The following is a 22,952-nucleotide window of genomic DNA, read 5'->3' on the forward strand; positions in this document are numbered from 1 at the left end:
TAGAGACAGAATATCACCCTTAGAAGACGGTTTTTCTTGCCTTGCCGGCTCAACATCGAGACAGACACAGAGACACGGCGTCATCTCTACGCGTGCTTGAACGCGTTGTTAGTAGGCTCGATCGGCTGAGCCACACTCGGCCGCCGCTTGTCGTTTCCGCCCTTGATCCTCCCCAGACCGACCATCTGTCCCAGCTCCCGCCAGAAACCGACGGGAGGATCCAAAAAGGTCTCCTCGTACGCGTCGATGATAGGCCTCTCCCACACGAGGTCGACCTCGTGGGGTCGCAGCCACCTGGTCTTCTTGATGATCTTCCAGATCAAAAACAGCCAGGGAATGAAGAGTTGCATGCTGTAGTTGGAGAAGAAGTTGGACGTGTCCCACGGCGTGTAGCTCGTGTAGCCGTAAATCGCCGTGACGATGATCAGCCAAACGAGGGCAAAGTAGGCGCAGAACGGCTGAAGGTAGCCGGTGTAGGGGAGGCGTTTGCGGTCGAAACCCTGGGCTTTGCAGGCGCGGTAGAACTGGATGTAGGTGATGGTCATGATGATGAAGTCGATGAGACCTGGTGATTAGCGTTAGCTGAGGATAGACTATCGGGTGCGTGGATCATCATACCTCCCCCAGTCACAATGTTGGCGAACCATGTGACCACAATAGACGAACTGCTCGAGCACTGCAGGAACGAGAGCATGGGGAAAATCATGACGACGAAGAAGCTGTAAATCGGTACTCCCTTCTTCGTGCAGCGCGAGAAGATGCGTGGTGCTCTTCCTTCGAGCGCCAGGCCGTAGAGCGTGCGCGTGGCGGCGTACGTGTAGGTGTTACCCGCCGAGAAGATCGAAGTCAACAACAGCCTAGACAATTCGTCAGACACCTGGGCGATACGGTGACACGGGGCGGTGCTTACGCGTTGACGATGTGTGGAAATACGTGCACTCCCATATTTTTCATGGCAATCACATAAGGCGATGCTCCAGCTCCAACGCCGCTTCCACCTTCGACGACACTCACCAAACCCGGGTCTCTGGAACCGCAAACGATGCCCACAAAGAAAGCGCCGCCGATGAAAAAGATCCCGAATCGGATGTAGACCATCTTGAAAGCGGCCTTGATGTAAACGCGCGGCCGGATGGCTTCGGCGGCGACGATGGAGATGTACTCGGGACCGACGATGGTGAAGACTGCAGACGTCAGGGCACCGAGGAACCCTTGGAATCGACCCAGGTCGCCCGTATGGATGTATTCTCGGAACGCCCCTCCGTGTTTCCAGTTTCTGAAGCCATAGGCATCGTGTTGTGGGTTGCCACCAACCATCTGTTGTTCGGGCAGCTCAGCATTTGTCGTATAAAACGCGACAGAGGAACTTACGGTGACAAAGGTGAAGAAGAACAGGGAAAAGATCAAGATGACCTTTCCACCAGAGAGCCAGAATTCTGCTTCTCCGTATGCTCTGACAGCCAAAACATTGATGCAACTTCAAAAGAAACGACCAGTTAGTTCGTATTTCCCAAGATATGGCCATGTTTGTCAAGCTTACGCATAGGCAATAACACATCCGGCTACTACACCAGCAATCGGGCCAGGCTCGGTGAGCTTGTCACTCCAGAAAGACGCCACGAGTGTAAAGGCCGAAATCTCGAACGGGATCAGGAGAGCTTCGTAAAAGCTAGACACCACGTCAGCAAAACGCAAATGATCAAAGGACACAAGGACTGACAAGAAGTTCCAGCCGCACATGAAGCCGAGGGCGTCGTCCACCCATTTGCCAGCTAGACGGATGAAGCCACCACTGACCGGGCTAGAATCCAACTCGTTAGCATTTCCGACCATGATAGCAACCAGCAACACAACTGTTGAGCAGCTGGAAAGTGCTTGGTACTGACTATGCCGTGCTCATCTCTGCGATGCAGTTGTTGACCATGGCGAGCACAATGCTATGGATTGTATAGGCCAAGAACAGGTTCGCCGCGCCACCACGATAGAGACCGCCTCCAATGCTCACAAACAACGCTGTCCCAATGGAACCTCCGATGGCAATCAGTTGGATCTGGCGATTGTTGAGGTGACGTTGAAGCTGGTCGGCATTTTCGGCGATGAAGGCCTCTTGGATATCCGGCGCCTGGACGTCGCTCGTGTGCTTCTCCTTGCCATTCTGGTAATCGTCCATACTGGCGATGTGGTTCTCGTTGGGCGCACAAAATCGTTTCTGGTGAAAGGCAGAGTATCTAGACCAGAGAGAGCATTATTCTTCTTTTTTTTTTCACCTGTAAGAAAAAGAGGAAAGAGGTCAGGTGAAAAAGGGCCAACGGCGTCTTGAAGAGCTTGAAGAGCGGGGATGTCAAAATATTTGTGGCAAGAATTATTGGCAAGGATGATCTTGTTATGTTACAGCCTCAGCTGCTTCCCGCGTTGCCAATGTTTGAAAGTACAAACGATCTGGGCGTGGTGGTTCTTAGCGGAACCTTGTTTGAATTTGCTGCTCTCGGAGTGGCGCAGTTGGCAAGAATGGCTCTTCCCCTCGCCTCACGCCCAGACGAGGCGGACTTCTTGGTCTCCACTTTGGCCACGCTCGGGCGGAGCTTCCCCACGGGCGGCTTCCAATGGTCTGTGGGTTACCGCTGACATGACGTAGGGGATGGAGCCACTATGAGGAGCGGCGATGCCCTTATCAGCCATGATCTGCCGCTCAGACCTATCAGCCACTCCAGCCTAGTTACCTAGTTGTTGCCTCCTCCGATCCTGAAGAGCTCCTAGAGTAAAACGAGGTACGGATGGCCCGTCGGCTGTACCTTACCTCCTGGATGGGTTATTTGGTCTAAACGGGATTATCTATCATACACTGATAACGCGTTTATTAACCAAGTCGAGGATATTGGACTATATCACCACCTTTGTACATATTTCCCCACACCTAGCCTTGTCTCAATGAGGCTGAACTCGTACTTGTACCAAGTAGGTATCTCTTGTGGCGCTTGTCCCTGCGTTCAGTCACGTGCCAGCTCATTCACCTGCAAGCTGCGCCAAGCCTATTTCGAAAACTGCCTGCGGCGAGTCGTCAGCACATCCTCGGCCTCCTGTCATTGTGTTCTCGTCTCTTGTCTCTTGTCTTACCAGCTCATCTCACTTACAGCACCGGCGTGAGATATTTGAGTGGGTAACCTGTGTTATCTACCCTCGCCAGGAAGAATAGAGTGGTCAATTGCCTCAATCCACCATCCATCCCGGATCACCGACGAAGAAGCAACCACGCCTAGTCCGGATAGCACGGAGAGATCCCTGGTGCGCGCGTTTCTTCAGTCACCAAGGGTGATTTTAGTCAGACAAGAGATAGGTGGGGATACAACACTGGGCATGGGATAGGACTCCGGGTACGAGGGACCAATCAGTGGTTTCCGATTTCGAGTGCTGTTACTCTCTCCTCTTCTCTTCATCATCGTCATCTTCTGTATTCTATCAGGCAGGGGGCGCCAACAACCCCGACACAATCAGAGTCTCTTCATGTAATACGCCAAATCTCCCATGCCGTCTTTATCCCACTTGCTCTGCCCGTTGCCCAACCATCGGAACCGGTTCTTGCTCCGCCACACGACGTCGAAATGCTCGCCGCCCAGACTCTCCAGACAGTCCTTAAAGTGCAAAATGGTCCCAGCGTACGTGCCGGTGACGGTGCCACTCTCCTTGCCGTTCTTGTACCAGGAACGGCAGTTGTCTGCCCACACCATGGACTTGAGGAACTCTTGGGAGTAGGTGTTGAAGTCGGCGACCGCTTCAGCCTTTGGCGTGATGGATCTAGACGATAAGTCCTCGAGATTAGCTAGTTGTCCATCCGTTCTTTTTACCCTCGCCAGGAAAATCACCAGCACCTGCAGATGCTGATCACAGATATCACCGCCCACGTGGCCAATAGGGGGACCGCATTGAAACAATAGAGTGTGGTCCCTATCGATAAGAGAAGTGCTGATAACTTACTTGATATCTTGGGTGGCAATCTTCTCCGCCCAGCGGAGGATATAGTCGCAGGTCCAAGAAATCTCGGTCAGGACCGAGCCATGTGAGATGGGACAGTTGGGTCCGTTGAACATGTAGTAGTTGGGCATGGTGTCGACCTGGACGGCGAAAAAGGCCTCGGGGTCGGTCTTCCATCTCTCGTCTAGCGTCGCCCCGTTGAGCCCGACGAGTTTCCACGACGGGATGAAACTGGTATCAAAGCCCGTGGCGCAGACTATCATGTCGAACTCTTCTTCGCCTTCTGCCGTCTCGATTCCCTTGGCGGTGATTCGAGTGATGGGACCCCAGTTGATGCTCGCGTTGGGTTGTTGAAGAGCTTCCAGGTATCCATCACCAGGCTAATCGAGATTTTCCAGTTCGTTAGTGGACTTGACATCTTTTCACTGGGGCATATTGGCGGAACATACTGTCAGACGACGGCAGCCAGGGTGGAAGCTGGGGATCAATTTGTCCGCCATCTCAGGGTGGTCCTTGAGGATGGCGCTCATCTGAGCTTTACACGCAGCCTCGAGACCTTGCTGGAATGGATGTCCCGTCTTCATCCCAAAGAAGAACCCGTTGACCCTGCATTCGAGGATTTGCGAAAGATTAGCCATTACAGGTCTGGTACCGAATATAATAACCAAGGGAGAAAAACTCACGACGCTTCCAACTCCTTGCGTAGCGTAAAGTGGGATTCGGGGTTCTCTCTAAACGCCTTTCGTTGCTCCTCTGTATACGTAAAGTTCCTGCCGTCGATGGTCTTGTCGGCGCAGAAATTGATCGAGATCCAGCTGGGATTCCGGATGTAGGTGACGAGTTTCGACACTTTTGGCTGCATGGCCGGCACGATCTGGATGCCCGAGGACCCGTTGCCAATCACGGCCACTTTCTTGCCCTCCCACGAGTAGTCCTTGTCCCTGGAGGGCAAGACGTCTCAGCATTGAACCCCTTTCTAGTTAGACTCTGTCAAAACGTACCAATTGGCGCTGTGGACGAGTTTGCCTTTAAAGTCATGTAGGCCAGGAATCGCGGGCCATTTCCATTTGCTTGAGTTTTGGTTAGACATCACCCAATACTACACAGAGTCCTTGTGACTTACTTCAGAAACCCGGTGCCATTGATCAGGATATCAGCGGTGTCCTCCTGTATGGCTCCATTCGCGTCGACCTTGATCTTCCACTGTCCCACTTCATCATCCCAGATCGTCTCCAAGATTCTGGACTTGAGCGTGACGTATTTGTCCAGGTTGTACTTGGCAACGGTTGCCTTGATGTAGGCGTGAATCTCGGGCTGGGCAGGGTAGAACTGCGTCCAGTCCGGGTTGGGCTCAAACAAGAAGGTGTAGGCATCTAAAACAAACGATCCCCATAGGTCAGTATGCGTGCATGCCTTGTTTTCGATTGCAAAGTCAGGCTAATGCCGTCTTCACGAGGTGGGAGCCTCACGAGCTGGGATATCACTAGTAATTCTGTGGTCAGATTCTGATGTGTTCTGGCTAACAAGATCTAGGGGAGAGACATTCTTACCACGCGGCACCGGGATACGTGTTCTCGTACCAGGTCCCCCCGACGTCGGCGTTCTTCTCATAAATCTGAAGGTCGATGACATCCTCGAGCTTCAACTCATGCTGGATCTTGTGTGCCAGCGTGAGGCCCGAGAACCCAGCACCGATACAGACGATCCTCAGCTTTCTTCTGGTCAGGACCGGAGTGTCCAACAAAGGAACCCAGTTTGGCCGCTGGCTGACATCGTTGGGTGCTTTCTCCTGGATGGATCCCATTTTTCTTTGTTGGTAAGATGATACCCTGTGTCACTTTTTGGGTGTCGACAGGGAATTTCTTTGACGGGGAGGCATCCGGGGCCCTTCGTCCCTTGATAAATAATAAAAGCAACTGGGCGCCACGAGAGCGGTGTGAAGTACCTACCTAGTCTCCCATCGAGTCTCTCTGTCCTGTGGAGACTCCTCTCTTGGACCAGTTTCATATTAACGGATGATGGTGGAGCACACTTGGTCGGGGCACCAAGGGCCCCAAAGCAATTCTATGCATTCGGTAGACAGTAGTACCATGGGTGAAACGAAACTGGCAGCCTGGTCCCAAAGGTAAAATGGCCATTTGTGGTTCCAGCAAGACAGTACCATTCGCTGCTTAACGAGTAGATATGTACGAGTCGAGTATCGAGGAAGGATATTCCCAGTTCCCAGGTCTCAGGCGACCCAGGTCCCAATTCGCTTGCTGGGGAAAGCTCAGGCCCAGAGGGGAGCTAGCTATTAGGTTGTCACGGTATTCGTCGTATAAGATGCAGATCGACAGCACACCACCGTGTTGGGATGATAGAGGGAAACATCCTTTCCCACAGACCTCGGGCCACGATCAGTTGTATGGAATAGGCTATTGTAGCAACTCACTCCACTGTGGCTTTTGCTGTGCTGTCGTCGATACTGTACTATCAGGTGCTTACATGTACATGTACATGTACACTATCTAGTGTATAGTGTCGTGTCGTGTCGTGTCGTGATCCCGAGTACTCTATCCTGCCCATGAGTCCTGCCGCTGAGCTTCCGACCAAACGGTCACAGCAACTCCCTACTCACTACACCTCCCCTTCCCAGTGACAGCTTTCTACCCCCACTTTGTCCCTCACACTCGTCACTCTTTTCATTCGCTGCATCCGAATCGCCTCGGACTAGCGGGCCGCCATCAAGACGTCGGGGCCACGAAACAAAAAGAGTGACTGACTCGTGTCTCGATTGTCTCCAGCTGCCGACGATCATGAACAAAGTTAGAGTAGTCTGGAGGCGTCCGGGGCCGCACTTAGCCCTACTCGGCGATCTGGACCGGCCCGTCGAATACAATCCTCCGTAGCTGCTCCCCCCTAAAGTAAACTCCGCAAAAAGGGCTCCAGAAAAGCCGTTAGAAAAAAAAATGAGGATTCCAAGTTCCAAGGTACAAGGCACTTGGGTCTCTCCTCACGAGGCACCAAATCACTCGTAGCGTTGGCTCGGCCATGGCTCGGCTGCAGCCCTGAAACACCTGAAAATCGGAGCTCGTCCAAGATCGGCGATACTTCATCCATATTGGGATGCCCTGCTGGAGACGTGCTCCCCTTCTTGGCCCTTGCATAATTTTGCTCCAGCCAACTTGTGTTCAGGGACACGGATACGCGGACCGAGGGCTTTTCCTGTTTGCGCCTGTCCTTCAAGCTTACCCTGACAGTTCTGCACAACGCTTAGGCAGCCTTGTGTTCGCCCTGAGTCGACCGTTGTGTGGATCCCGAGCTTTGCCCAACCTTCCAAACTGCCAACCGTCAACTGTCAACGGTCCCGACGTGCATGGAAGTTTCTCCACCAAGTGGTCGACAGTGACTCCGGACAAGTAGGAATGTCGAAAAGTCTAGGTCGGAAAATCTCGTTCGAGAACCACTATAGACTGCATGCTAGTATGCTAGGTACTGGGTAGGTCGAAAACGCATCTTGGCTGATCGGCGCAACTAGCTCAACGGCTGGAACGGATATGGATCCCGGGGGCATATTATCTCGTACGACGAACTCCCAAAAGGCAAGTGAAATTTTCCATCGGCGACACCCTGAGTGCTATTACTTGGTACCGAGTACTCGTACAGATTGGGCATTTGAAAGTACCGAGATTGCGGTAGTACCGAGGACTTTGGCCACTCTTTCGAGCCCAAGGCTTCTTTCCTGATCGAAATTTCTAGTCCTCCTACTTCCTACCCACTTCGTATTCGGCCCCGTCGCCTTGGGTCTTGTCACCAGAGCTCACTCTCAGTTAAAGAAGCGGAGAAGGATCTATGCCCGGAATGACCCAGTTTGATTCGTGCTGTTGTTTTGGTTATGCAGATCATCTGGTACGCCTTGAACAGCCGAGTTGGCTAAAAGCCCCTTTGCCGTGAAGGAAAACCCCATGGTCGTCTTTGATACTGTGACTTTGGTTCCTGCCAGGGACCGGGGACCAGGGATCAGGTACCAGGAACCGGGATTGCGCAAGGTCCCAGCTCCAGTTCCCTCTTTGTACAGAGTATGGCCTTTGTGGGTTCCCATTTGGGTCACTGTACTCCTCAATGTGTACTATGAACTCGGTACGTGGCTAGTCTGAAGTGATATGAGACCCAAACGGTCTGGGATCTGGGATCTGGGGGGGATATATCCCAAGGAGAGGCAAGTTCAGTAAAGACCTTTTTCTTCTTATAACGCCTCCGCCTTGCGTGATTCTTTGAGTGACTCTTTTTTCTTCATCGTTACACTTCTTATATCGTCGACTCGCAAGCTCGAGCGGCTTTCTTTTAACTACACACCTCTTTTCTCCCTCCGGTTGTTTTCAGCACGACAAACCCTTCCAATGTCTGCAAGCGGAGCATTTGGACCTGCGCCCCCGGGCATTGACCTGTCCGAAACCAAGAATGGCGCCGTCATCAGAGCAGTCGTCAGCCTGATGGTCATCGGGACCCTCGCCGTCATGCTCCGTTTCGTGTCGCAGTTGATGCGCGAGAAGGGAAAATTCTCCTGGGACGACTACTTGATCATCCCGGCATTGGTGAGTTTCGCCGATATTGAGGACCAAAAGTTTGACCAAAATGGACTAATTCGCGACAAAAAAACAGCTTCTGGCACATGGTACAGCAGTCTGCTCGCTCGTCAGTGAGTTTTGAAGTCTTCTGCACCTGCAAGGGAGGATTTGAAAAGTTGACAAAGAATGACCAGGTCTTCCATACGGGGGCGGCAAGCATCTTTGGGCCGTGACGGGACAGGACTTTACGACCATCTGGCAGGTATGTATCCATCTTTATTTCCAACGATCTATATTTCTTGCTCATCACATCCCCCGACCCTTTGAGCGAACTCGAACTCTCCCCGTGTTGACCAGTGTTTAATTCTCCCAAACAGATTCTCTTCTCCTACGTGATGATCTACGCAGGCGCCGTCAGCTTCACCAAGGCATCCATCGTCATGTACTACTGGCGCCTCTTTCGCCAGAAGTGGTCGACCTATCTCGGTCTGTTCTTGGTCTGGAGCTACTTTGTCGTCATTGTCGTCACCATCAACACCGGTTGTCAGCCATTGGAGTATTTCTGGGTGAGTTTTGCGCCTTTCTACACTCTACACAGAGTGACAACAAAGAGAAAAATCGACAACGAGGGAGAATTGGACACAGACTGACCGGCGTTCAAAAAAACATTAGACTCAGTATACCACCCCCGGGGCCAAGGGTCACTGTATTGACGTGCCGTTGTTCTTCTTCGCCAATGGCATCTGGGCCATGCTTGTCGATGTTTGTATTTTGATCATTCCGATCCGACCACGTGAGTATCCTCCCACTCCCGCTACTTGTTTGGTGGTGTTTCACCGTGCTAAAAGTCATCTTGCTACAGTTCTGGGATTGCGCATGTCGACGAGGAAGAAGGTCATGGTTGGCGGTGTCCTTGGACTGGGAGGCTTGTAAGAGAGTTCCTCATGGCCCCTTTTTTCTTTGAGACCAAAAAATCCTAACGACAAAACCAACAGTGTCTGCATCGCCTCGATCGTGCGCATCATCTCGATCCACCACCTCATCAACAACGACGACCTGACCTGGTCCATGGCGAGCGTCTTCATCTGGTCGTGCTGCGAACCTTTCATCGGCATCCTCTGCGCCTGCATGCCGTGCTACGCGCCGCTTCTCCGGCGCTTCTGGAAATCGGCCGGCTCGCAGTCCCGATCGGCGCCCACCAGCGGCTTTTCCAGCGGCAACATGGGGTCCTCCGCCATGGCAAAGTCCGGCGCGAGCATCCCGATCAAGGTCAAGCGGGACTGGGACCGCATCGTCAACCCGACCTTCGGCGACGACGAGGTCCAGTTGACCACCTACACGACGGGGCCCGGAAGTACCCGCACCAAGGGCAGTGATGAGTCAAAGGGCATTACCGTCAAGACGGACATTCACTGGGAATCTCACGCCGTTTAAACACGCCCTTCGTCCCCCCGCGACGCACGCATATAGGGGGGGATATCACCTGCGATGGCACTGCGATGGAAAAAGCCTACACTACACATACACTCGGTTGTGGAACGAGCTCGGTCGTGAGAAAGGAAGAGAGGGAGGTGGTTGATAAAACAACAACAGCATCTCAACGCAGTCGGGCAGTCGAGCAATCGAACGGTTCCATGCATCATGGAATCCTCAAGTCTTGTCACAATCAACTCGACGCCGCTATTCACCCATCTCGCCTACCTCGCCTGCCTCAGATTGAGATCGCCACTTGTATTCAAGGAACCTGTCCGGACGAAACCAGCCGGGACACAAGGAAAAGGAAAAGCAAAAGCAAAAGCAAAACACCCAAGGTCGAATCAGCCGACCGGTCGGTCGGTCGGTCGGTCGGTCGATCGATTGTGAGTATCAAAGACATGTACTTATATATATCTACACAGCGAATATACACCGTGTAGCAAAAGCAAAAGTTGAATGAAAAATTGATGGCTGGCTGGCTGGCTGGCCGGTTGGCCCGGCTGGTCGGTCCAAGACGAATGTTGTTTTGTATCGGATTTTGGAGAGACCCTCGTTGGCGACAATTTTGGTGAGCTTCTTGCCCCCCCCCTCCACGCGTATTGCCCATTGACGCGACGAGGCAATTTCTTCAGAGGAATGGGCCTTGTTTCGCAATGTTCAGAAAAAGTGGAAGATGGAAGAACGGGCATGCGCCCAAAAGCACCGATCCTCGAGCCTGACAAGTGTTCCTCCGTCGTATACCCTGAAAATACTTTTGCTCGGGAAATTCTTGGGCTGTCGCTGTATTTCCCACCTTGGAAACGCGGAAAGACCTCCTCCTGCATGGAGTTGATTCGTCCTGCGATTCAGAACCACTTTGTCTCATTGTGATTGGTTTGACAAGCAGACCTACAGTACTTGCCCGGGTTTTGGTGGATGATTTTTATATTGCATTGTAACACACTTCTTGTCGAAAGTGCTGTACCGCTCCTGCCTCGGTGTCAACTGGCAAAATGAAGGTGTTTGCAGATCTCAATGCAGTCTACCTCGTACGCATGATCCTTTTGTCTTCATCGTGGTCACCACACATCTGTAAAATAAAGCTAAGGCGCTAGTAATGGTGAATATAAAAGCGGCCTAGGTACCAAGTACTTTATAGATCTGACTAGCTAGTTCTAACATAGATTTTACACGTTCTTTTACACGACTAACGAGGGACAGCTTCGCTTCACTCAACAACCTATTGGACAATGGAGAGGATCGTCTCACTTATTCGTAGTTCCAAGCGCTGTTAACCTGGAAGCGGCCCAAATACTGACCTGCCTGACAAGACGTCATCACTACTACATACGGGGGACCATGTCCTTCTTCCCCAGACCATCCGCGTCCAACGTCGATATGTGGAATAACCCAAACTGCACCATTCTCACGTCGCTGTCGCAAACCCCTCGGCGCCTATCTGCTTATACGCCTGCGCCGCCGCCAGCACGCCCGCCTCGCGCATGAACTTCCCCCCTTGTGGCTGCGGTGGTTGATGCCAGATGAACTCCTCGCCATTCGCCTCGACCGTCTCTCCCGTCTTGCCGCGCGACACCCAATCGACATTGTCATCGTCGACGGCATCGACACGGGCGAAATCGGCCAGCGCGTCGAAACACCGAATGACGGTGCTCATGGGCGTGAGCTGGTCTGGGCCGAGTTTAATCGCCAGTCCCGGCGGGAGGCCCGGGGTGTCGACGATGGCGGGGCACACGGCGTTGATGCGGGCGAGCGCGCGCACGAGCCCGACCAGCGCGTGCTTGCTGGCCGTGTACTGCGGGAGGATGGGGATGGGGAAGATGCCGCCCCCGGAGGCGGTGATGATGATTTTGCCGCCCGGCTTGGGTTTGTCCGAGTGGGTGCTCGGCACCGTCATGTAGTGCGCGGCGAGTTTGATGCCGTAGAAGCTGCACACCCACCCTTACGAAGAGTGAGGTGAGAGTCAGAATCCAGCCCAGCCAGGAAAGAAAAGGTAAGAGAGGTAGGCGAGTGTATTTGGTGGGGAAAAAAAGAAGGAAAAGGGTGCACCCTTACGTCCCAGTAACATTCACCTCAAATGGCCTTGTATCCGGCCTCGACGGCGGCCGGTCCACATCGCCCGAGAGATTCCCAAACACGTCGTCGCCATGGTCGACACCCGCGTTGAGAGCCACAAAGTCCAGCCGCCCGCTCCACGCATACGCTTGCTTGAACATGTCGGCCTGGTCCTGCCAGGAGGTAATGTCTGTCTTGACGAACAACGACTCCGGCAGGGACTCCTTGGGTGGGTTGATGTCGGCGACGACGACGCGCCAGTTCAGTGAGACGAGGTGGCGGACCAGGGCGTCGCCGATGCCGGACGAGCCACCGGTGACGATGGCGGTGGGGGGTCCCATGTTTTGTGTTTTGTAATGTTCAAAGCGTAGTACTTTCCGCAACGATGCTGGGGTATTGTGTATAGGAGGTGACTCAGTGGTCAAGGTAAGATGGGGTGATCTGGGTGGCTCGAGGAATATAAGCTGCCACCACCAGATATGGCCAGCAACGCAGAACCATCTGCCTACTTACGAATCTGAACTCTTTGCTACACATACTGTTCGCTTCAAAAGTCCGCCATTGTCATCCATCGAAGCCGAGCAAGACCATCAAGCCGCTCCTCAGGACCAACTAACGGGGAGCCGACCGTATTAGGAAATGCCGACTGCTGGACAAACAACATCTTCGGCTCCTGACAATACCGACTCTCAAGCTTGTCGTCATGTCGTGAACTCGGAATGCCGAGCAAAACACACCGAGTAATGGATGCGTGAAGTCTCGGGACGGAGCTACACAAGTACAACTCCGCGGTCGAGCAGGGACTGGGTCATCCACGACCTCAAGGATTGAGGTTTCACCGAGCTCAGTCCTCGACCTTTCCTTCTTCAAGATCAGACCGGCACTGCCCTCTCCTTCTCGGTCGATTACCCAAGTCCCTCACCTCCCTTGTCTAGTAAATCATTGTCACCGTCATTCTTCTCCATCATGACTCCGCCACTCATCACCCTCGAAGAGCACTGGTACTCACGCGTCGTGTTTGACTCATACGACAACTCCCTGAAAGAAGCAATATCCAAATGGCCCGGGGCGCTCGAAAGACTGTTCGACGCCGATGCGCTGCGGCTCAGAGAGATGGACAACGGCAAAGTGACCGTCCAGGTGATTTCACACTGTGCTGCCGACAACCCATCCCCCGATGTCTGTCGAGCTGGCAACAATAAGCTGGCAGACGAGATCCGCAAGTCGGACGAGACCAGAAGGCGCTTCGCCGGATTCGCAGTCCTGCCAATGGCACACCCCGAAGCTGCGGCGGCTGAGCTGGAGCGGACGGTCAAGGAGCACGGCTTCGTCGGGGCACTCGTGGACCACAAAGCCGGCGACAGGTTCTGCGACGGCAACGAGTACGACGTCCTCTGGCAGAAGCTGCAGGAGCTGGACGTCCCGATCTACCTCCACCCTTCGTGGCCCACGCCAGACTTCTTCCAGCGGTCCTACGCCGGAAACTACCCACCTCGCGCAATGACAGTGGTTGGAGGTGCCATGTGGGGATGGCACACCGAGGTCGGTCTCCATGTGCTTCGGCTACATGCCGCAGGGGTGTTTGACAAGTTCCCGAAGCTCAAGATCATCCTGGGCCACTTTGGAGAGATGATACCCTTCATGCTGCAGAGGATCATAGATCAAGAGTCCGTCGTGGGCAAGCGGGATCGACCATTCAGTAAGGTGTGGAACGAGAACATCTGGATCACCACGTCGGGCGCATTCAGCATCGACCCGATGCGCTGTATCCTTGCCAACACAAAAGTCCAACGGATCATGTATAGCGTTGATTACCCCTTCACAACCAATGAACACGGCCTCGAATTCTTCCGAGACCTCACCAAGAGCGGGTTGCTGACTGATGAGGAGCTCGAGCTCATTGCGTATAAAAACGCAGAGAACCTCTTGAGGATCAAAGTGCCAGACTTGAAGCAGGTGAACAGCTTGGCGAAGAGCTAAGCTGAAGCTTTTGGAGGTACAAAGCGCCTGCAACGGCGAACTCGGTCAGTGGTGGTTCTATGCGGAAGAGCAAGTAGCTGCCATGAATTTCTCAATTGTCGTTACCAATGAAAGACCGAAAAGTAGCGTCAATTCTCTGTTCAATCGAGGTCTGCTAATCCATACAGACATCTAAAGTAAAGGCCTTGGTCAATGTCAAAACGTCCAATCAGTAGCATCATCGAAAGGAACCAGAGTGCTCCATGTTTCGAAATCTTCGACTGGAAACAATCCAAAGAAATCCTGCTCCTGTGGGTATTACATTAGTATTGTGTATCCTAAAAGAAACCTAGTCGTACGCAATCTGGAAGATGACTCACGAACAATGGAACAGTACTGGTATCGCCTGTGTTCAATGTGGAATTCGTCAAAGTTGCAGGCTGGATGCCTTGATTGGTCTCCACCTCTCTATTAAGTTCTGGCTCTGCAGTGCTCTCTGGCGAGTGCTCCCGATCCTTCACAGCAAGACGGGCAAAGTGGCACAGCTCTCTCACAAAAAGACGCGGCAGCTGGAGACCCGTAGTAAGTTCGAGGTTGGAGAAGTAGCCTAATGCAATATCTGCACATGAAGTCCATAAGTCATTTTTGGCCTGCTATCGGCGAAAATATGCATCGACCTCCTCTTCATGGGGAATATGCGGTACGGTACAGAACAGGCCCTGACACTTACCTAGTAGCAGTAGGTCTGATGGGACAGTGGACAAAGCAGTGTCTCGAACGATGTGGATGAAGAGGTTGAAAAAACTGTACAATGGTGCGTATCGTGCGATTCTGCTGAAGAGTCAATTTTCATCTGGCAACAAAAATCCATTGAGAAGGTCTCGGTGCAGAGTGTCTTACAAGGCAGCGCAGCCACCGTCGATATGTACCTGCCTGGCAGCAAGGATAGCAGCGCGCGAAACCTGAGCCACGTCGTTATATGAAGCATGCACCTGGGAAGCAGCCGCCATATTACCCGCTACATATGTGGAGACATCCAACCAAGGGTAGGTCAAAGGAGTATTGATGTCCAACACCAGACAGAAATAATGTGATTGGAGCGATTGTGCCTGGCGCAAGGTAAGACCAGCTGGTAATTGAGCAACATCAATCGCAGCGTCAAGACAGATATGATGCTGTACCGAATTTTTGAATTCCGCGAGTTCATTCCTTAGATTATGCACGGCTTGAAATAGCTGGTCAGTCGTCTGCCTAAGAGCACGTGCACTGGAAAGCTGCTTCCTAGCCGTGGAGGCTAATTGCATCATCTTGATCAACGTGTGGCAGTGCAGAGTATCGCTCGGTAGTCCACTTGGGACGGTTTGAGGAACCTGACAACTGATTTCATCATCGTCCATTATCTACCAAGGTTAGACACACTGTCAGCACATCAAATGAGGAATGAATGACTCACTGAAGGGCGGCCTGAACGGGTGCAGATTTGCTTCTCGAGACAATAAATGGACCAGAATATCCAGTTCCGATGTCTGACTTCATGCGGCGGGATTTTCCACGAGTGTGAGGGCTGTCTATGAAGACCTTTGGAGCACCCGAGTCGCAAAGCATCTGTGCATAATGTGTACTGTAGGGATACTTCACCCATACTCTCACTGAAATATGCCTACCGTCGGGAATCAGAGTCCTGGCTCGAGCTTTGACAGAACTAAGGTAGTTACCATCGATATTAGGGCCTGTACACCCATCAAGGAAGTGTGTAAGAACATGATCTCGGTATGCACAGAAAGTGCATTTTGGAAAAGAGCCCATGAAGCCTGCAAGGTGTCGTTGAAGGTCCTGGTCTTGGAAAGAACAATCTGGCACCCATGCGCCCAGATGATGTTGCGTAGTGCGTACCAACCTTTGTCGTCTGTAACTGGGGTATGGGTGCCGCTAAAGTGTGCGCGGAGTCGGGACTCAAATACGGGGCGCTCGACCACGCCCCAAGCAAGATCCGATCCTTCTTCAAAATACGCTGGACCACAAATCAGCTTAAAGTAGATATTGACGAGTTTCAGGTACTCGCCATTGGTGTATTGCCAAGCAACTTCCGGAGGGGGCTCTGGCTCTCGGCAAGATGACAAGGCACCGTGGTTCATTTTGAGCATCCGAGCCGATTCTTGAACAAGGCGCTTGACCGCGCTGGTATACTCTGGTGATTTCACTTTTAAAACTATCCAGTCCACAGCAGGCTGGGAGTAAAAGGACATCATGCAGCGCGGGCCTGTTGCCCATCAGTACCGTGCGGTGGAAGGAGCAATCGACAGACCATAGTACTCAAAGTTGAGCTGAGAGAACCATCAGAACTGTTAGTGAGTATGCAGTGACTAACTGACCGTGTCTGTGGCATAGAGACTGTTCTCCTCTTGGCCAAGATCTTGATTGTTAAAGGCATCGACGGGTCCTTCATACTCGTCTGTTGTTCTTGGAAGTCCGGGTGTTAGAGGGGCCTGCATGCGTGGCTGCTTGGGGGTTTCTTGGCTCTGCTGAGATGCCAACATACGATGCTGAGGGAAATCAGCTGATATAACGCACGGCAGCATGACTTTTGGCTAGAGTGGCTGCGCCGGTGGCTCGACGAAGCGTTGTCGAGTCCTGCTGTCCACGCTAACGTACCAGAGACTCACATTTGTCCGATCTATTCGGCTTGTCAATCACTCCTTTATGTGGCTTGAGATGTGTAGGGACTTGACACACTGCTATTCCCCTGTACGACCACAGATTCACCTGTACTTCGGTTACTCTGGGTAGGCGGACGTCGCCTGCGCGTGATGACACATTCTTCGGCACGGTCCAGGCAGTTGTCGCATGGAGTATTGCCGTTACCTATCGTAAGATTAGCGACCTGACTCATCGGCTGTTACAGGTTGCAACCGTACAGCGAATCTTCTTTGCCCGGCAATGATTGCACGCCACGGATCGCCGAGGCCTGCCTGGCATCTGCACCACCTTGAGTCGGGGTTGAGGCGCCGGACTCATTCTTTGTGGGTTGTTGCGTGTTGGAGTGGTTCTCAATGGTGAGACAGACGTGAAGAATAACCGCAGAACGCAACAACAGAAGCGTAGCTATTACACTCGACCTGTAATTGCAGAGTTGCAGGTTTGGGGAGTTTGCCGAGTCACTTGAGAGGGTGGATGCCGCTATGCCTATTTAGTTCGGTACTGCAGAACACGTTCGGCATTACCCGAAAGTCACCTCGAACGATCCATCTCGCCGTGAACATATTTATACAAGTACTTGTATGCATGACTGGATGAGACATGGCTGCAGTACCGCAAAATCATTCCGAGTTATACAGCTTCTAGTAGGATGGATCTCGCGCCAGAATGGCAAAAAACTTATCACAGAACAGCTCAACCTGCTGGTCTGTGATAAGGAAAACTCGCCCTTTGCAGGGTTGGTTTTTCTCGGCCGGTTATACTACGGAATTTATACTACGAGGTTGATGTCGTCGGATCGCAGGTTAATATCGTCGAGGTCCTATTGCCTCTAACCGATGTCAGATTGACCTGATAGGACCGAAATCTCGGAGGGAGGGAGGATTTCGAAATCGAGGTCCTGATGCCCACTAACCCGGAGTTAGTTTTGACCTGACAGAACCTAGATGTGCCGTAATCGGGACTTGAACTCGTGGTAATTTCGGTTTCGCCCTTATTGTGGAGAAGGGGGTCTTTGCGTGATAGAATTTAGAGAGAGAACACATATATACTAAGTGATTTCTGGTGGGTTTTGTACCGGTACCTACATGCCTGTGATCCATTGACTCGAGTCCCTTATCACGGCGAAGGAAAGGGGGACGCCATCTCTACCCAGCCAGACTTTGCCTTCCCACTACTCGAGTGCAGGCAGATACATGGAACCCGAGGAGAGAATGGGGCAAGCACTCCTATCGGACAATCAATATATCAGAGCGATGATGCTGCTGGTCATGCTGGGGGCAGAGAGGGTTGTCTGAGCCACACACCTCGCAAAGACTTCTGCCGGGCCAGTCGCCATCACTGCTTCGATATTCATCGTGGGTATGTAGAAGGAAACGCGCATGTTTCTTGACTGACAACGGCGCTATTGTCTAGCATTGAAGTACGAGGTACTCACCAAGCACTATCTACCCGCGCATCGACCGACTTTTAAGAACTTGTTCCTCTCCCTTCGAATATCCTCACCTATTATCAGACGCCGCGACCCTACCCGCTCAGAAATTAAAAACAAACACACACTCTTGGACACTTTTCCCCTCCGATTTTCTGGTATAGAACGAAACCATGTATACACCGCTCACGCTTGACCAGCAACGACATCCGCGGCAGATTTGTTACTCGCGGCAGCGGCACGCCTTCCCAGCCAAATGGTCGCTCCAATGAGGATGACGGCGCAGACAGCCACCACGGCGGCCTGGGTGGCAAAGACGGCTGCGACACCGTCTTTCGCGATCCAGCTGGGCTGGAAATACCCGACGGCGAAGCCACCGCACGTACGCCACATGTTGATGATGGCGGACACGACGGCCGAGTGGGTAGGGTATTTCTCGAGGGCGAACGCGGTGATGGCGACCATGGTGCCCACCAGGCCGATGTTGACCATGACCCAGCCGAAGGCGAGGCCGACCCAGCTCTTGCCGTAGTTGAGCGTGAGGCCGTACGTCAGCAGACCACAGACCATGCTGCCAATGGGGAACCACACGCCGTGCAGTCGGTATTCGCTGCGCCAGTGGGTCTTGCGCTTCCCGCCGGAGCCCTCGTAGATCCATTCGTTGAAGAAGTAACCGAAACAAAATCCCAAAAGGGCGCCGATGACGCCAGCAAAGCGGATCGAGGCGTCGGCGACGTTGTCGAAGAGGTAGGGCGGTGCTCGGACAAAGGCGTCCACGGTCGTGGTGATTCCAATCGGCCACGTGAAGTTGATCATGGTGGAAAGACCGACCAGGAGGATGGGAAGGGTGAAGGTGAGCTTGATGATGTTGACCGTCGACTCGGAGAGCGTGCGTGCTTTGGGGAGGTTGGTGTTCCCAATCCCGAAGAACGACTTGATCCGGCTGGTTCGCTGCGGACCCGTCGACGACTTGTTGTAGTACGTCTCATAGCCGAACGCCAGGATCATCAGCGTGGAGAACCCGTAGAACCCCGTCAGGACTTTGAAGCAGTCACGCCAGGACCCCGTGCCCTCCAAGATATATCCCGCGATGGCGGGGAAGAGGAACGGGCCGACCAGAAAGGTGGTGCCCCAGATGTTGATGTATCGCGGCCATTCGTGCGGAGGGTACATGTCGTGAATTATGGGCAGGCCAATCACCTGAGGCACCGTCCCGAACAGACCCTGAAGGGCGCGTAAAGCCGTGAAGACGGACCATGACTGCGCGTAAACACAGCCCAGAACGACAAAGAGGGTGACGACCTGAGGATAGAGCCACACGGGGAGGCTATAAAGGAGAGTCAGCAGGCTACACGGCGCGGTCGAATGTCATTCATTCACTGTATTTTTGTAACTCACCGTCCATACGCATCGATAAAAGGCACGGCAAATATGCCGCCGAAACCCTGGAGGAGGATACCGTAGTTGAGAGAAGTGGCCGAGTGGGTGATCGAGGTGTGCCATTCAATAGCCTGAGGAGCCACGAGCGTCGCACCCCAAGTCATGCCTCTATTTTTCGACACAAAAGGTCAGTGTTTGACATTGTTGATTAAGGGAGGGATGAAGAAACATACCCGTCTGCGAGTATCGAACTGGACATTAATGCGAGGAACAATAGTCGTTTCCTCCACGGACTCCAATTCTGTGGACTTTGGCCATCGTCTGAGCCCAGCCCGTCGAGAACACTGGGCCCATCATCGCTGTTGCTGAGAGCGACAACGGTGCTCTCCGCTTGAGCGTCCTTTGATATCTCTGGCTTTTCACCAGCCCCGGATGAAGATGAGGGCGCGCTCATGATTGCTGCAGAGGACGAACCAGAAATAGAGCTTTCGCTGGACAGAAATATCAAGATCTTGTGAAGAAAGTCTAGAAACACGTACTCGAGGGGAGCGCGAAACAAAGACAAGAGAACTTTTTACCAGATGTCAAAGACTCCGGATGATTTTCTTGAGGAGTTGTGGTACCGAGTAGCGAGCCACGAGCTGGAGATCAACGTGGTCAGTTAGCGACCCATGCGCACTCGACATACAAGTACACAGGTAGCTGGAAGCAAAGACAAGGTCGAGAGTCGCAAAAGGGTCTCGATCTCATTCTCTAGGCTCCAAGCCGGGTCTCATCTTCCCCCCACCTCGCGTAGAGAAACGACATGTCTGTCAGTCTGTCTCTGCATGGGTAGACAAGGGGTTGATTGATGAACAGGGGACTTTCAACGCCATCCAGTCATGTAGTGTTGAACAGCTGGCAACCAAGAATCGATAGGTACATGAGGCGGTCTTGGAGCGACTCCAGGGGTACTTGCTAGTAATTCCAAGGCCAAAAAGAGTGCAGATCCGGCGACCGACCCGTCGTGGAGTCTTTAGTTCGTGCATTGTTCGATGTAGTTGTGGAGGGGGAAGGTGTTAGACTGCGCCAAAGTACTGCAGGGAGGCTGATCAGACCAGGGGACGAATGGTTGAAAGCGACAGGGTTGAACTTTGGTCCTTGGGAGGTTCTGCAACGCGAGATAAACAGTATGGCGCTACAGACAGTAGGGGGAAGCATGGATACATGCTACGGTACCGAGTACTCCCAATGAGGAGGCTCCCATTTAAGCACTTGGGCGATAGTTTGTTTCTAGCCAAGGACTCTTGCAAGGGTTGCTTTGTAGACTATGCAAAGCGAGGCCAAGATGCAACCTGGTCAACGGTGGCAAGATAAAGGGAGTTTCCTTGAGGGAGTTGGTTGTTGAGGCTGTAGAGGAGACATCCATTCAATCAGTGGACTTGGAGGGGAGAGGAGCTCTGTATCAAGTAGTAACAAGCACCCCCATGACCACATATAATGAGCGTCCTTTGCCTTGTGTTTGGTGATACGAAGAGATACTCAGTAGTCGAAGTCGGACAAGCTTCGGACCCCAAGGAATAAGCGAACAAGGATCATCCCACCGCCCACCATCACCCACCTGAATCAGCTAGCTGGGCTGCTGGGCTATCGCTACTCGTATTCAATACTCCGTACTCAATAAGATGGTGCATCTCCCGGCATCAACCGACCCTGTCCCTCCTCGTAGCGGCGGAACATGCGCCACCTCCTCTTCCCCGGCGGGCGGGGGAATCCATAACCAAACATCAACCAACCATCAATCAATTTAAACAGGCTACTTATCACGCACAAAAGGACCAGGGGATTGATGAACCGTCACGTTGAATCACACAAACTCCAATCCCCATCACGGTCCCGTCGAAACATTGCATTGTCTGTTTTGGGAAGAGTGGCGCTTGTCAGTCCTGTAGGTATTTACTCGTCGGTCAGATCGACTAGGTATTCCACAATTACATCGAGGGCATCTACGATCACTTGGTACATTACAGTTGTGGTTGACTGTATCTGAGCTTGGCTATCAGATTGACGCTCTCTCGACAAAGTGCAAAAGGGGGGGAAAATGAGCAATCCAGGGGCGATTCTCGCGTCGACTGTGACTGCAGTGAGTGAGAGCACCGAATGTCCCGCGACCCAAACCAGAATAACACCAATGAGCACAGGTCGCGGCCCTTGGGTTCATCCCCGTGGCTATCCACTTCAATTTCTTCCCCTTGCTCAACCGGATCGGGCCCATTGCCACGGCTGAGGAATTGACCAAAGCATCCGATGCTGAAAGGAGCGATGAAGACAAACGCTCTTCCCCGCTATGTACGATATCGGATTGCAAGGTGAAAACTCGCTGACAATGAGTCCAGGTTTGCGATTAACGGGTCTGGATAGCCTCGAGCATGACAAAGAGTCACTAACGCCTGTAGAGGACACGATGTTCGCCATGGCTGGCCTGGGTCTTGTCGAGCTCGTCGACGATACTACGTACCAGGTAAACCCGATCACCGCACACATGGCCGTAGTGCCATCATCTCTCCACGGCATGCTACATTTGTAAGTGAAAACGGTCCCCTCACTCCAGCAGGTGGACTAAACCTTGGAAAAAAAGCACCACAGAGCCACTGTGGGCGGCAGCTTTCTTGATGCGACAACTTCGAGACACCAATTTCGAATACCCGTTCCAGGAGAACAAGACACCCACGCAGTACGGATATAAACTGATTGGCGAGGAGAGATTCGTCAACGAGCACACTTACTCGATCATGAGCATGCAGGGACGCATGCCGAGCTTCTCGGCCTTCATGGAGGGCAAGTTTGGGCGCTTTGGCACCATGCCCTTCCGCGTACAGTCGTTTGGGTACGATCTGGGCTCTATACTCAGAAGTGAGGCCAATAGCATCGCCGTGGTCGACATCGGCGGCGGACGCGGAGAGATGCTGCTGGAAGTCAAGGCAGCGTATCCGCATCTGAAGAAGGAGAATCTGGTTCTACAGGAATTCGACCCAGACCAGATGAACGCGGACGAGCTGACGATTCAACACTGGAACTTCAAGGACGAATCTCCCCAGCCTGTCAAAGGAGCCCTGGTGTATAGCTTGACACACATCTACCACAATCTGTCAGATCTTGAGGCATTGCGCCTGATGAAGAAGGTGTCAGATGCCATGGCGCCGTACTCGCGCATGTTGATCCACGAGTTTGCCAAAAACGCCACGTATGGAAAGATGCACGCCACCATGATTCAACTGTACGCGGGGCGGATCAGGAGCAGTCGCGAGTGGAAGCAGATGGCGGCTCTGGCGGGTCTAGAAGTCACTTTCGAGACATATCCTGTCGCCGGGGAGGGCCTTGTTGAGATGACAAAGCTGGGATCGTCTGAAGTGACAACGTGACAGAATTCCAACCTTGATATCTGGAGTGATAATACCCGAGCA

The 22,952-nt window shown here is 52.8% G+C and overlaps 8 protein-coding genes across 8 annotated transcripts; 3 read left to right on the forward strand and 5 right to left on the reverse strand.

Moving 5' to 3' along the window:
* Nucleotides 1-86: 86 nt before the first annotated feature.
* On the reverse strand, nt 87-2,679 carry AYO20_01644 (hypothetical protein; the record flags this gene model as incomplete). Its single annotated transcript, XM_022639950.1, has 8 exons — nt 87-565; nt 619-857; nt 911-1,317; nt 1,372-1,477; nt 1,541-1,669; nt 1,721-1,801; nt 1,887-2,228; nt 2,531-2,679. 8 exons carry the CDS (start codon nt 2,677-2,679, stop codon nt 87-89), a joined length of 1,932 nt encoding a protein of 643 aa, XP_022503905.1.
* An 809-nt stretch (nt 2,680-3,488) lies between these two features.
* Nucleotides 3,489-5,773, reverse strand: AYO20_01645 (hypothetical protein; the record flags this gene model as incomplete). Its single annotated transcript, XM_022639951.1, has 8 exons — nt 3,489-3,792; nt 3,973-4,349; nt 4,419-4,575; nt 4,653-4,910; nt 4,971-5,039; nt 5,093-5,342; nt 5,439-5,452; nt 5,520-5,773. 8 exons carry the CDS (start codon nt 5,771-5,773, stop codon nt 3,489-3,491), a joined length of 1,683 nt encoding a protein of 560 aa, XP_022503906.1.
* Nucleotides 5,774-8,348: 2,575 nt separating this feature from the next.
* On the forward strand, nt 8,349-9,950 carry AYO20_01646 (hypothetical protein; the record flags this gene model as incomplete). Its single annotated transcript, XM_022639952.1, has 6 exons — nt 8,349-8,643; nt 8,711-8,778; nt 8,894-9,082; nt 9,195-9,309; nt 9,379-9,445; nt 9,512-9,950. 6 exons carry the CDS (start codon nt 8,349-8,351, stop codon nt 9,948-9,950), a joined length of 1,173 nt encoding a protein of 390 aa, XP_022503907.1.
* A 1,447-nt stretch (nt 9,951-11,397) lies between these two features.
* On the reverse strand, nt 11,398-12,385 carry AYO20_01647 (hypothetical protein; the record flags this gene model as incomplete). Its single annotated transcript, XM_022639953.1, has 2 exons — nt 11,398-11,917; nt 12,045-12,385. 2 exons carry the CDS (start codon nt 12,383-12,385, stop codon nt 11,398-11,400), a joined length of 861 nt encoding a protein of 286 aa, XP_022503908.1.
* Nucleotides 12,386-13,010: 625 nt separating this feature from the next.
* AYO20_01648 (hypothetical protein) lies at nt 13,011-14,024 on the forward strand (the record flags this gene model as incomplete). The annotated part of the gene is made up of 1 exon (XM_022639954.1): nt 13,011-14,024. The coding sequence occupies one exon, from the start codon at nt 13,011-13,013 to the stop codon at nt 14,022-14,024; it is 1,014 nt and encodes a 337-aa protein (XP_022503909.1).
* A 1,652-nt stretch (nt 14,025-15,676) lies between these two features.
* Nucleotides 15,677-16,249, reverse strand: AYO20_01649 (hypothetical protein; the record flags this gene model as incomplete). The annotated part of the gene is made up of 1 exon (XM_022639955.1): nt 15,677-16,249. The coding sequence occupies one exon, from the start codon at nt 16,247-16,249 to the stop codon at nt 15,677-15,679; it is 573 nt and encodes a 190-aa protein (XP_022503910.1).
* Nucleotides 16,250-18,315: 2,066 nt separating this feature from the next.
* On the reverse strand, nt 18,316-19,963 carry AYO20_01650 (hypothetical protein; the record flags this gene model as incomplete). Its single annotated transcript, XM_022639956.1, has 3 exons — nt 18,316-19,456; nt 19,528-19,677; nt 19,743-19,963. 3 exons carry the CDS (start codon nt 19,961-19,963, stop codon nt 18,316-18,318), a joined length of 1,512 nt encoding a protein of 503 aa, XP_022503911.1.
* A 1,626-nt stretch (nt 19,964-21,589) lies between these two features.
* Nucleotides 21,590-22,910, forward strand: AYO20_01651 (hypothetical protein; the record flags this gene model as incomplete). Its single annotated transcript, XM_022639957.1, has 4 exons — nt 21,590-21,631; nt 21,690-21,837; nt 21,885-22,071; nt 22,127-22,910. The coding sequence occupies 4 exons, from the start codon at nt 21,590-21,592 to the stop codon at nt 22,908-22,910; spliced, it is 1,161 nt and encodes a 386-aa protein (XP_022503912.1).
* Between the last annotated feature and the right edge of the window lie 42 nt (nt 22,911-22,952).

Source organism: Fonsecaea nubica, assembly GCF_001646965.1.
Source record: "Fonsecaea nubica strain CBS 269.64 chromosome Unknown Scaff7, whole genome shotgun sequence".
NCBI lineage: Eukaryota > Fungi > Ascomycota > Eurotiomycetes > Chaetothyriales > Herpotrichiellaceae > Fonsecaea > Fonsecaea nubica.